The following is a 13873-nucleotide window of genomic DNA, read 5'->3' as shown; positions in this document are numbered from 1 at the left end:
AAGGTGGAAATCACAATATGTTGGGGGAAATTAGCTACTTGGCTTTTCTAGTTTTCAGTTTTTTTTATCTGATTAAATGAGAACAAAAGTGTTCAATTACCTGTTTATAAACTAGAAATGACTTTTGCTGTTTATTATCTGCAATCTTTTTTTGCTGATGTTGAGTAATGTTGAAACTTTTCAGCTGCTTCCTTCTTTGCTGCTTCCGCGGGGTACTTGTGTCACTGCAAAAGTTGCTGAGGAACTCCTTACCATCCCAGAAGCAGAAGTCTTTCAGCAAGTTTCCTTTTTCATAAAAAACATTTTTAGTAAAACTCTACTATTTTCTATTCTTTGTTTTATAACTAGATCATATTTTTTAGAATTCACAAAAATTTAGGCAATGTCTAAAAATTAAATTCTCTCTCTTAAGGTTTTTGTTATTTGCATATCTTTTTTAATAATAACTTAATTGCAGCGCTTTTTCTAATACTGCTGTGTAGATATTTTATGGTTTTTTGTGTAGTGTTTTAAAATATAATTTGAACAGTGATAATGTTAATAATTGCTAATGTTTGCTTATCTCCATGTGTAAAACCGTATCCCATTTTAGTCAGAATCTATAAACTATAAACGTGTATACGTGTAAAAAAACAATATAATAACTATAATAATAATAATAATAATAATAATAATAACTATTTTTACAAAAACATCTATTCAGGGACCTTTGACCTGATGATTAAAGGAGGCAAAGGGTCAAAAACGTCCAGCAGAAAGAGGAAGGTACTGAAAGGTTCAAGAAGGGCCAGCTTTAGGACACCAAGTACCCATTTGGTCCCTTACACACAGAGCTTCCTTTGATTCATGCTTTAAATGGTAGACAAAAACCTTATAGTATTTAAATTTTGTCTAAACAGAATCACATCTTCTTCAAATCGCTCTTTGTGTTTGACTCTCCTAAAAGAAAAATCATAAGCAGTTTTCTTGAAATCATTTTTTTCATATAGAAAAGGATGTTGAAGCTCTGATAAGCCTTTATATGGAGATGTAATCCTGTCACTGAGTAAAATACAAGATGAAGAAGGGTTAAAGTTTTCCCTTGTCACCTCCATTTATGTTTAAGATGCCTTATGGGTCGAGGTTTAGGTTAAAGATTTTATTTCATCGCTTTGAAATGCTCACATATTGATCATACGTTTTAAAAATCCAAGGAATTAGAACGCCTAATCTAAAACAGGCTTTCTTTAGAAACATAAAAAAAACAGTTTTTACATTTTATAAAAAATAAATTTGTTATTATTGTTTAGGGACTTTGGCTGGTGCGGGTATTTTAAGTTCTACAAAGACATTTAAAATATAATTTGATTTACACAGACAAGCAGCTACTGGAATCGGGAAACGAAACTGTGGATAAGGTCTTTCTGATCTCTAATAAATTATTTAAGTTATTTTCACCTGCTGTTTGGAGTGACCTCCCCTCCTCACTCCGATTTATGAGCATGAAGAGAACATGCATATCTGTAGTACTAAGACCTTTTTAAATAATTGTTAAGCTGCTTATGTGGGAAAACTTTAGGTTAGTAGAAAGTCATCCATTCTTTTTTCAGTCTTTTTCTGATCGATAAAGATCAACACACGCCTTCTTCACCTGAATGATGAGTTTTAGAGATAATACTGGTGAAACATAGAGGAGAACACCACAATAAGAGAAACAAGAAACTGAATATGACTGTGTGTGTTCAACATTAACTAATCAAAAGTGAGAAAATAACTCATAGAAAAATATTAGATGGGAAACAGGAAGCATATAAAAAAGGACCAGAGAAAGAAGATTACCAAAATAAAAGAGGAACTACAACTGAAAGCAGAACCCAAAGCAAACAAATGGAAAACCACTAAACCTCACAAAACACACTAACTCATGACCTTCCAAATTCAACCTACGGCACTCTGCAATAACATTCTGCAATGATGCAAAGTCTGTTGAAAAGAAAATGTACCCATTTAAACAAAACTGACCTAACACTTTTGTGACCAACATGGATGCAATAGGCTTTGCAACCTGCAGGTCTGTGGTGGTTTCCATGGTTTGGTAACATTAAGTTTAAGCTTTAAGTGATAAAACAAGCTCTCTGTTGTTTTATCTCTTTCCTAATTTTAATGTTAGCGACTGCTTACACCATTCATTGTTTATGAATGTCTCAAATATTGTCTCTTTATGTCCCGTTCCAACTGATTCACAGTTATCACTTGTGATGCATTCTGTGATGTAAGAGAAAAACACTTTAGATGTTTTCTGGATTTTGGATCAATGGGAAATCTCACTGGGTGTCATGGAATCCTATGACATTTGAGAAAAAAAATGTATTTAGATTTGATGTAATATTTAAAGTGTGCCAAAATACCAATGTGTGGCACAAGGAGTCCTAACATGAATCCTATATACAGCAAATATGTGAAGGAAGTGAAAGATTAGAGAGTTTGGAATTAGGCAGCATCAGAACTAGTCGATACTTTCAAAATGAGAGTCAGCTATTACTTGAATAGTTTAATTACAGTAATCAAAACTTTCTTTAATTCTTGTACCTAAAGTCTAAAAAAATTTAATTGAAAATGTTAATAAAAACAGATAAATATGTCAGTAGTCCATGGCAACACATAGCCTTTAATACATCTACACACATATAGAGTAATCTACAGTCATGTTTTATATACCTAGAGTTTTAATGCCCAGAGAGAACCCACCCATGCAGAGGGAGTACTTCCAAACAAAGAAACATTCTAAAAATTTGTAAATATTTTTTTAAAATAAGCATTTTTCACATTAATTTTAGCAGGTATATAGGATGATCTGCCAATGGAATGTGTATTTTTACCCTTAGAATCATATAATTAGATATTATGCACTTAAAATTAAGAGACTGCAATTGTTTTTTTGTTATTTTAAATTTAAATTGTCTTATTCCACTGGTAAACTGTCTTTCTTACCTGCTTAATTGAAGAAAAATGCACTTAATTTAAGAAAAATTGGTTTACTTGGATTTCATTTTTTGCCGATCAGATTCCATACAGAAAGACTCTGAGGCAGGATTTGAACCCAGGATCTTTTTGCTGCAAGGCAATAGTGCTACAAACAATTAACACCTAGCAGGCAATGTAATTTAATGATGAATTGTGGCCTTTTATTAAATAATTTAAGGATTTATTTTAAGAAGGAATATAAAAGTTTAAATAAAACAGTTGAAGATAAAAAAAAAAAATGGACATCCATACCGAAATTATGTTAAGTAGAGTTGAAAAAGTAAAGACCAATAAACATAAAATATATCCTATCTTTTTAACTAATCACATCCAGTAGATGGCAGTCTCACTCTAAAGTAAAGTAAACACACATAAGATAGTATGAAAGTAAAACTAGATCTCATGGGATTATTACACATTAATCTGAGAGTAAAACCTACAAGGCAATTTATCAAATATTTAAGACAGAGTGGTTAATTTGATAGGAAGTTGGTACTTTTTTTATTTTACTTATTTATTGCTGTATTGTAAATTTTTCAGATCGACATTCAGTTCCCCTTCCTCTCCAGGTGGTGGCGGTAATGCACGCTTAAAGTTGCTTTTCAACCGCCAATAAAGCACAGAAGAAGAACCATAACAGGAAGTGAAATGTAGGCTTTATCGCCCCGTTATTTGTGGTTCTTGAGGTAAATATCTTAGCAAATAACGGCATCTGATCAGCTTCAGATGGAGCTCAGTTGTGAACAGTTAACTTTTGCGGAGGAAACCTTCACAGAAACGAAGAAATTGGTCATCAAGCAGAAAGAAGAGGTTGATGATCAGTGCAGACTGGTGGATTTCAGCAGGATTCCCCTCATTATCCTGCACCGAATAGGTGAAGAGAAACTGCCCTGCTGTGATTTTATTTGCTGAGTTAATTGAATTAGTTTGGTTTGCATTTTGAAGCTTTGTGAAGAATAATCAGCTTAAGATGGGCCGATCTAAGACGATTCACCATCAGGATGCTTTAGGAAATAAATAAACAAAGCTGTGTAAAATAGTTTGTCACGTTAAATTACAATATATAGGTCAGACGTTAGATAGTAGCTGGATGCAGGAAATATCCCCTATGAGAGAAACTGATCGGGAAATATTTTCTTCCACGAGTTTGTATTTTCCATCCAATACAGTTTTGGATGGTTTTTTATCTCAAGAGACAATCTGCAGAATCTGGGATCAAACTGGTATTTTAGAGCAGCTATGGGATCTGGGTTTATAGATCATAAAATAACTTTTTTAACCTAACATGTATTATAATGCAAAGGTAAATAACTGTAAATAATTAAATATTATTCTATTCTGCACATTATGTAGAGCTTAGTAAAGCAAAAAAAGCTGCAAAAATGAGGGGAAATTAAATAAACTGGTTTAATGTTAAATTGTAGCTGTTGAAAATTAGAATTTAAAGTAATTTACCCTCATATTTTTTTAATTCAAACTTTGTATTTATATTGGGAATACGTTTTTTCCTAATCAAAATAATACAAATCATCTCCTGTAACAATAGGAACATGGAGTTCTGAAATACATTTTCAAACATCCAGAATGTTTATTTTAGGTATGAAGAACTTGATTTTGTTTGAAATGTTTATTTTGACAGGGAAAAGTCTTTTAAAAATCATTGCAACTGTAGGTTCTTATATATTTCAGAGCATCTTAGCCTATTTAAAAAGAAATATAAAATAATTTGTGTTTTGGTTTCCAGACTCACTACAGCACCCTGTGAAGGAGGAGGAGGTCCTTACCGACCAACAGTTCTGTGACCAAGAAAGAAACTGTGGTTTCAAGCAGGAGGAACCAGGCCCTCTGAAGATAAAAGAAGAACATGATGATCTAGAATATCTGCATATTAAAGAAGAAAAGGATCTGTCCACAAGTCATGATGAAGAGCAGAAGGAGTTGAAGCAGGAGATTCTGAACACTGAACCGAACAGAGACAAGCTGGTCTCTCAAGGTTCTGTTAAAGTGGAGAATACGAATGAGGAAATAAGCAATCTTGAAAGCTCAGAATCAGCAGGAGAAAACGGTTGTCAAGAAACTGTAAAGCATGAGGAGGGGTTAAAACAAAATGGAGACGAGATTCAAAATCATGTACTGTATTTGCATGAAACGTCAAATGAAAATGTTTCTCAAAATGGTAACGTGTTTATAATAATTACGAATCATTCGTTTGAAAATCCTGTTTCCAGTTTAACTTGTGAACAAAGTTTGAGTCCAAGGACCCAGGATACAAATAAGACACCGTTTACCTGTAGCACCTGTGGTAAAAGTTTCACACAGAAATTTACTTTAACTGATCACATTAGAATTCACACTGGCGAGAAACCTTTTTTGTGCACGATCTGTGGAAAAGGGTTCAGTCGAAAAAACGTTTTATCTGATCATATGAAAATTCACACAGGAGAAAAGCCTTTTCCCTGTGTGACCTGTGGAAAAAGCTTCAGTCGAAGTGGTAGTTTAATTAAGCATGTGAGAATTCACACTGGTGAGAAGCTGTATTCATGTATAACCTGTGGAAAAAGTTTCACTCAGAAAAATCATTTAACTGATCACCTAAGAATTCACACGGGTGAGAAACCTTATTCCTGCAACACCTGTGGAAGAAGTTTTAGTCAAAGATATAATTTATCTAATCATATGAAGCTTCACACAGGTGAGAAGCCATTCTCCTGTTTGACCTGTGGGAAATGTTTTGGTCACAAATATAGTTTATCAAATCATATGAAGCTTCACACAGGTGAGAAGCCATTTTCCTGTTTTACCTGTGGTAAACGTTTTGGCCTAAAATATAATTTATCTAATCACATTAAGATTCACACGAATGCAAAGACGTTTCCCTGCATGGTCTGCGGAAAAAATTTCAATAAAAACCAAACTTTATCCAATCATATGAAAATTCACACAAGTAAGAAACCTTTTTTGTGTTTGACCTGTGGAAAGCGTTTCAGTGTTCAACAAAAATTATCCATTCACCTCAAAAAACATTCAGAGAACAAGTTGCATAAATGTGCGACCTGTGGAAAATGTTTTTCTCAAGAACAGCGCTTAAATAGACACATGAAACTCCATCTAGGCTAAAGGCTGTTTGTCTTTCAGGTGCAGAAAGTGGCTATGATTACATGCCTACAATTTAACAATCTGCTAGCAATGTGATTGGATTAAAAACAAAGGGACTATTCTGTTTATAGGGAGATACAGTGAGAAAAATAAATATTTTGCAAGTTCTCCCACTTAGAAATCATGAAGGGGCCTGAAGTTGTCATCGTAGGTGCTTGTTCACTGTGAGAGACATAATCTAAAAAACAAATTTTAAAAACTTGCCGATCTAATTGTCCGTCACCATAAACCACCCCTCTGTCTGATTGATGTATTTTGTTCCTGCCAAACCTCATTAGAATAATCCGACTGATATTTTTACATGACATCATGTTTAGTCTGATTAGCCTTTAGTTCTGATTACTTATATTCACGTAAAAATAGTTACTGTGCTTAAGCCTGTAGATGTTCAGGATTATCTTCCTTTAAATTATTCTTGACAATTTTTGGTTAACAGCAGCTTTTGATCAAAAAGCTGAATAAAAAAAAAAAAAAAAGAATATTTAAATTTGCAGTATGTGATTGAGGAGTAGCTGAGTATTTATTAATTTGGGTTAAAAACACTTTGTCCAAAGAAGATTTAATATTTGTATTTTATTTATTTATGTATTTATTTTTGAATGGTATATCCATTATGTAATGTAAAGTTTGGGTATTTCATATGTGTAATTGGTCCTTTATGAATGAACCTGCCTCATGTCTATGATGTCAGAATAAAGAAGATATGACATAATTTACTGCCACATCCATCCTTATTTTTGACTTTATTATATTTCCACAAGTATTAAACATGTTATAGTAATTTAATGTCCTCTTATCCCATTCCTATAAGTGTTAATTTACAAATGTATGTTAAATTTGTATTGTTGTTTGCCATTCTGAGTAGCTCATGGTGATAATCACAATCTTTAGATGATCTTGTCTCTAAATAAGAATAAATATGAGCTCATTTGCTCACGTGACACAACAGTTGGGCATAGCTTTGTTCCTGGCTGAATGAAGCTCATGAGGAGTTTTTTTTTCTGACAAAATCAGCTAATTTCATGGGCTAGAAGCTACTCCACTGCATGGAGTGCAGATTGCTTTGGCTTGAGTTCACTCAAAGGTCAACACATTTGCAGTCGATTTTTTTCCAGCTGAACTTTTTGCTGCCGATTTTTTTGCAGCTGAATTTTCACCAGATAAAAGTTCAGTTTAAGGAATTCAATTTGTAAAAAAATTCAGTGTTTAAGATACGGTGCTAAAAAAATTCACCGTTTAAAATTCGGTAAGCAAAAAATATTCAGATTTCAATGAGGCTGTTTTATTTCCATAGTCCTGCTTCGTGTAGTATACAGGGGTAACAAGGGGCAATTAGCCTCTAACGACCACCTCATGATCAGGAATCATAAGGTCTGGAGAAAATCAAACATGTTTGAAATTCAGTTGGCCATCGTAAGGTAGTAGTAGTAGGCTGTAGCTGCATTCAATGATTGAAAATATAAACAGGTGCTTCAAAAATACAGCTAACCAATTGGAATGCCCTTTATTGTTCCTCCAGTTTTACATCAAAGTAGAAAAAAGAATTTGTGATGAAATTTCCATTTATGCGAGATAGATGTTTGCAATACTATTAGCTTTAAAGTGGATAGAAGAGGTCGGATCATTACACACTGTAATTTAATTCCATTCAGATTCCTTAACCAAACAGAAAGTAGACCAGATATATTATTAGAACTACAACAAACTCTTCATAGAATTTACATCATGAGGCTTTCAGTTGTTTTAAAATGGCTACCTGCTAATTATGGGTTCAAGGGCAATGAAAGCTCAGTTAAAATGGCAAAGGAGAGCATAAAACAATAATTTCTTTTAATGAATGTTAATATCAGTAGGACAGTATTAATTGGATTAATAAGAAGGAAAATAAAGGCGAGGTGGCAGAAGGAATGGACACACGGTTCTAAATGAATCTTTATTCCTAATACTGAACCACCTGACAGGTAGATGGGACTGTGGATAACTTTAAACCATAGAGCATGTATTTTTACAGTGTACTAAGGGTGAGAAGGATGTGTTGTTTCAAAATCTCAACAGTATGAAAGTAAAACTAGATCTCATGGGATTATTACACAATTAATCTGAGAGTAAATCCAACAAGGCAATTTATCAAATATTTAAGACAGAGTGGTTAATTTGATAGGAAGTTGGTACTTTTTTTTATTTTACTTCTTTATTGTATTGTTAATTTTTCAGATCGACATTCAGTTCCCCCTCTTTTCCAGGTGGTGGCGGTAAAGCGCGCTTAAAGTTGCTTTTCAAGCGCCAATCAAAACACAGAAGAAGAACCATAACAGAAAGTAAAATGTAGGTTCTATCTACCGTTATTTGTGGTTCTTGAGGTAAATATTTTAGCAAATAATGGCAGCTGATCAGCTTCAGATGGAGCTCAGTTGTGAACAGTTAACTTTTGCGGAGGAAACCTTCACAGAAACGAAGAAATCGGTCATCAAGCAGAAAGAAGAGGTTGATGATCAGCGCAGACTGGTGGATTTCAGTCGGATTCCCCTCATCATCCTACACCGAATAGGTGAAGAGAAACTCTGATCTGCTGTGGTTTTATTGCTCCGTTGATTTAATTAGTCCGGTTCGCATTTTGAAGCTTTGTGAAGAATAATATCAGCTTAAGATGCGCCGATCTAAGACGATTCACCATCAGGATGCTTTAGGAAATAAATAAACAAAGCTGTGTAAAATAGTTTGTAACGATAAATTACAATATATAGGTCAGACGTTAGATAGTAGCTGGATGCAGGAATATCCCCTATTAGAGAAACTGATGAGAAAAACACTTTCTTCTACTAGTTTGTATTTTCCATCCAATATAGTTTCGGATCTTTTTTTTATTTTTTTATCTCAAGAGACAATCTGCATAATCTGGCATCAAACTGATATTTAAAGCAGCTTTGGGATCTGAATGTATAGATAATAAAATTACTTTTTTAGCCTAACATGTATTATAATGCAAAGGTAAATAACTGTAAATAATAGGGGTGTGGAAAAAATTGTTCTGGCAATATGTCATGATTTTTTTGGGTTCCTGATATATAATATTGTTTTTTTTTTTTAGTTCCTAGTATCGATTATTTTAAGCAAAACATTTTAACCTAAAACTGAGGGAAAATGGGCTTCCTCTGGCAGATAGTGCTGTGGAACACATTATCTGTAGATGAGGCAGTCACAGTGGAAGATGTGGACTGACGCAACATGGATACCAAAATAACTGAACGATCAATATCATCTGATGAACATTAACAGAGGTTGCTTTTTTTATCTATACATTTAATTTTGATAGCAGGAAAAATATTATAATATGTGATATTATTATATTGTGACCCAAATATCGTAGTGCAACACCCTTGCCAATACTCACCCCTAGTAAATAATCAGATATTATTCTTATTACGCATTATGTAGAGCTCATTAGGCCAAAGCAAAAATCTGCAAAAATGGGGGAGGAAAATTCAATGGTAGCTGTTGAAAATTAGAATTTAAAGTCATTTACCCTCATATTTTGTGAATTCGAACTTCAATTATGTTTATATTTTTGGGTATTAATCAGTTGCTAAACTGATAGAAGCAGGAGGGTCTATGGTAGAGGAGGAAATATTTGAAGTATGGGAGGAAACAGGAGGGCAGGGTGACTGTGAAGAAGAGAAGGATGCAGTTTGCTACTAAACTGAACCTGTTGAGAAACTTTATTCCTGCATCTGTCTGATCCATCCTCACCTTGAATCACGTCTTCCTCATCCTTCATCTTTGACCCTCACTTTCTCTTATCTTGATCTTAAGTTAACTCTGTAAATGGCTCAATAATTTCCTGATTGATCTCTGTACAATGACTAGCTTTTAAAAGTGCAAACCTTCCAGAGGAGATTATGTCTACAGCAATGGAAAAGCATCAGGTTTATCTTCAGGTTTTTCAGAAAGACAGGGTCTGGTACAGAACTCCTGAAGTGGAAACATTTTAGTTTCACGTGGTTTAATTTCTTTAAGGATCCTTTTGCTATCTGATTATTAATCTATTAATCATTTTGCAAAATAATCTCTATTTACGACCCCATTGTTGATGTATGTGGTGGATTATGAGGTGAAATGGTAGCGCTCATAAAGATAACTGAATATGAAATTAAATCTAAACACAGTCTAAGAACCTCTACAACTAAATATTTAATTCTCTTTGAATTAATGTCACTCATCCTTTAATTGGATATTTGTCAAAAGGACATGCTATGTTTGTGTTTTTAACACCTAAACTCTCTATTTTATCTTTCACACTAAACTACGACAAACCTCTGCTGATTAAATCAGGAAATAAAACAACATAAATGGCTTTAAGGAGGGCAGAGACAGAGGACACTCGGTTTATAGAAGCAAACCTGCTCCTGACCAGGTTAGCTTTAGGAGGAATGTTTCTACGGTAACAGATGCAAACGTGGAGTCATCTCTGTTGGTGAAATGAAAAACTTCTTTTCCCTGATTTTAGGTTTAGAAAACTTTTAGCAAAGCCTTTAATTTTGGCCTCAAACCCCAGCCACAAACTATTTCAGTAACTTCCCTCTGGCAGAAGGCTGCGGTCCATCAGGACCGAAACCTCATGTAACAAGAATAGTTTCTTCCCATCCGCTACCGGCCTTATCAACAAGGTCCAGAGACCCCAGTGACACTGCCTTTCTCCCTCCCCCGTTCAGGACCTAAAAGCTACACCAAGGTAGCATCTCCCGACCTCCTGCATTACATTATCGCACAGCCACTGTGTATATATGACATAGCTATATTCTATATATTGTATGTTTTATATTGTATAAGGCTATAGATTCTGTATATCGAATTTGTCTGCACCATCAGCACCAATTCAAATTCCTTGTAAGTGCAAACCTACCTGGCAATAAATCTGATTCTGATCTGGCTTAACTAAAAATTATAACACAAAGGTGCAAACCCATTTGATGACAGTTTAGTGCTTGTGCATATTTTCTAAAAAAAAACAAATTAGTAAAATGGCTCCATCTAGAATCACGTATCACTAACTGATAAACAGATTGATGAATTATATTATAAAACAATATGATAAAGCCCTGATATTTGCTACAGGAGGAATAGACAACATGTTTGATTAATGTTTTCAATGATTTCAGTTAAAACTCCTTGCAATTGTAGGTTCTAATATATTTCAGAGCATCTTCAACTATATTAAAAAAAGAAAAAATAATTTGTTTTTTGGTTTCCAGACTCACTACAGCACCCTGTGAAGAAGGAGGAGGAGGTCCTTACCGACCAACAGTTCTGTGACCAGGAAAGAAGCTGTAGTTTCAAACAGGAGGAACCAGGCCCTCTGAAGATAAAAGAAGAACATGATGATCTAGAATATCTGCATATTAAAGAAGAAAAGGATCTGTCCACAAGTCATGATGAAGAGCAGAAGGAGTTGAAGCAGGAGATTCTGAACACTGAACCAAACAGAAGCAAGCTGGTCTCTCAAGATTCTGTTAAATTGGAGAATACGAATGAGGAAATAAGCAATCCTAAAAGCTCAGAATCAGCAGGAGAAAACGGTTGTCAGGAAACTGTAAAGCATGAGGAGGGTTTAAAACAAAATGGAGACGAGATTCAGAATCATGTACTGTATTTGCATGAAACGTCAAGTGAAAATGTTTCTCAAAATGGTAACTTATTGATAATAATTACGAATCATTCGTTTGAAAATCCTGTTTCCAGTGTGACCTGTGAACAAAGTTCGATACCAAAGACCCAGAATATAAATAAGACACCGTTTACCTGTATCACCTGTGGTAAAAGTTTCACACAAAAATGTACATTAACTGATCACATTAGAATTCACACTGGCGAGAAACCTTTTTTGTGCACGATCTGCGGAAAAGGGTTCAGTCGAAAAAACGTTTTGTCTGATCATATAAAAATTCACACAGGGGAGAAGTCTTTTTCTTGTGTGACCTGTGGAAAAAGCTTCAGTCGCAGTGATGGTTTAGCTAAACATGTGAGAATTCACACAGGTGAGAAGCCATATTCATGTATAACCTGTGGGAAAAGTTTCACTCAAAAATGTCATTTAACTGATCACATGAGAATTCACACGGGTGAGAAACCTTATTCCTGCAACACCTGTGGAAGAAGTTTCAGTCATAGATATAATTTATCTAATCATATGAAGCTTCACACAGGTGAGAAGCCATTTTCCTGTTTGACCTGTGGTAAACGTTTTGGTCAAAGATATAATTTATCTAATCATATTAAGATTCACACGAATGCAAAGACGTTTCCCTGCGTGGTCTGTGGTAAAAATTTCACTAAAAAACAACCTTTATCCAATCATATGAGAATTCACACAAGTAAGAAACCTTTTTTGTGTTTGACCTGTGGAAAGCGTTTCAGTGTTCAACAAAAATTATCCATTCACCTGAAAAAACATTCAGACAACAAGTTTCTTAAATGTGCGACCTGTGGAAACTCCATCTAGGCTAAAGGCCGTTCCTTTTTCAGTTGCAGAAAGTGGCTATGATTACATAACCTGACTCCGCCAGATGGATTTGCTCCACATATCCATCTGGAAACCTTCTGTTGAAGTAATTTTGGGAAGGGGCGAAAATACTGGTTAGCTGATTGGCCTATGTTGGTGATAGACGGGCCAAATAAACCAATCAGATCAACGAAGCATATGACGTAGTAACAGAGCGACAACGAAGAGGAACCAATTGATAGTCTTGCCGAAACCAGTCAGGAGAAGAGCAAAAACATATTTTCCTCTGAGAAAAGCCTCCAGAGCAGTGCTTTGCTCTTCTTTCAGTGAAGAAATACTCTGTAATTCCGATAAAACTTGCTCGATAGCCACGCTAACACTAGTTTCATCGGCTGAAGCCGCCATGTTCTTTATACTGAACTGTTGCGCTTCTCGTTGCGTCACACCTCAACCCGCCTCAAAGCCAGAGATGGCAAAAGTACTTACTTTCCGTACTTAAGTAAAAGTACAGATACTTGTGTTAAAAAATACTCTGGTAAAAGTGGAAGTACTGATTAAACTTCTTTACTGAAGTAAAAGTAACAAAGTACAGGCTTGTAAATTTACTTAAAGTATAAAAGTAAAAGTAGAAACCACTTTTTTCATGCTATTGCCTACATTTTAAATGGATGTCTTCCAATAGGACTAGATCTCCATTGTGTTCTTTTTCAATCATCTCGTCGTCCATGCTACTATGCTAACGCCACCGCCACCAAGCTGCAATGATTTGCCGCCAATGAATACCGCCGAATCTGTCGATTCATCTTGTAGTGGTGCGTCAAATGCAACGTAGATTCCCCTCCAGTTAGATTGAATTTGGTATTGATGACGTGAAAAATAATAACGGTAACTCCATTGAAATGATTCAAAACTAAAGTAACGAGCCAATTTTTTTAAATGTAAGGAGTAGAAAGTACAGATATTTGTGTAAAAATGTAAAGAGTAGAAGTAAAAAGTCGCCATAAAAATAAGTAGTAAAGTAAAAATATCAGAAAAATCTACTTGAGTACAGTAACGAAGTATTTGTACTTCGTTACTTCCCATCTCTGCTCAAAGCCAACGCTGATTGGACTTTCGTTTGGTGAACGGCTCCAAATTTTCTTCAACGGAAAGTAGCCAGACTGATCTGCGAGTGAAACCTTGAAAGCTTGCGAGATCAGGATGGTCTCACGAGGCTAA

General features: G+C 34.8%; 2 protein-coding genes across 2 annotated transcripts; both read left to right on the top strand.

Annotated features, from left to right (window-relative positions):
* Positions 1-3631: 3631 nt before the first annotated feature.
* Positions 3632-6871, top strand: LOC119794986 (zinc finger protein OZF-like). The gene is made up of 2 exons (XM_038302781.1): positions 3632-3877; positions 4748-6871. Exons 1-2 carry the CDS (start codon positions 3730-3732, stop codon positions 6118-6120), a joined length of 1521 nt encoding a protein of 506 aa, XP_038158709.1. The 5' UTR covers positions 3632-3729; the 3' UTR covers positions 6121-6871.
* A 1595-nt stretch (positions 6872-8466) lies between these two features.
* Positions 8467-12655, top strand: LOC119795097 (gastrula zinc finger protein XlCGF26.1-like). The gene is made up of 2 exons (XM_038302921.1): positions 8467-8707; positions 11409-12655. Exons 1-2 carry the CDS (start codon positions 8539-8541, stop codon positions 12653-12655), a joined length of 1416 nt encoding a protein of 471 aa, XP_038158849.1. The 5' UTR covers positions 8467-8538.
* Positions 12656-13873: the final 1218 nt, after the last annotated feature.

The sequence above is a fragment of the Cyprinodon tularosa genome, unplaced genomic scaffold (genome assembly GCF_016077235.1).
Source record: "Cyprinodon tularosa strain WSP-4 unplaced genomic scaffold, ASM1607723v1 ctg5, whole genome shotgun sequence".
NCBI lineage: Eukaryota > Metazoa > Chordata > Actinopteri > Cyprinodontiformes > Cyprinodontidae > Cyprinodon > Cyprinodon tularosa.
The sequence above is the reverse complement of the archived record's forward strand: the minus strand, read 5'-3'. Positions and strand labels throughout refer to the sequence as shown.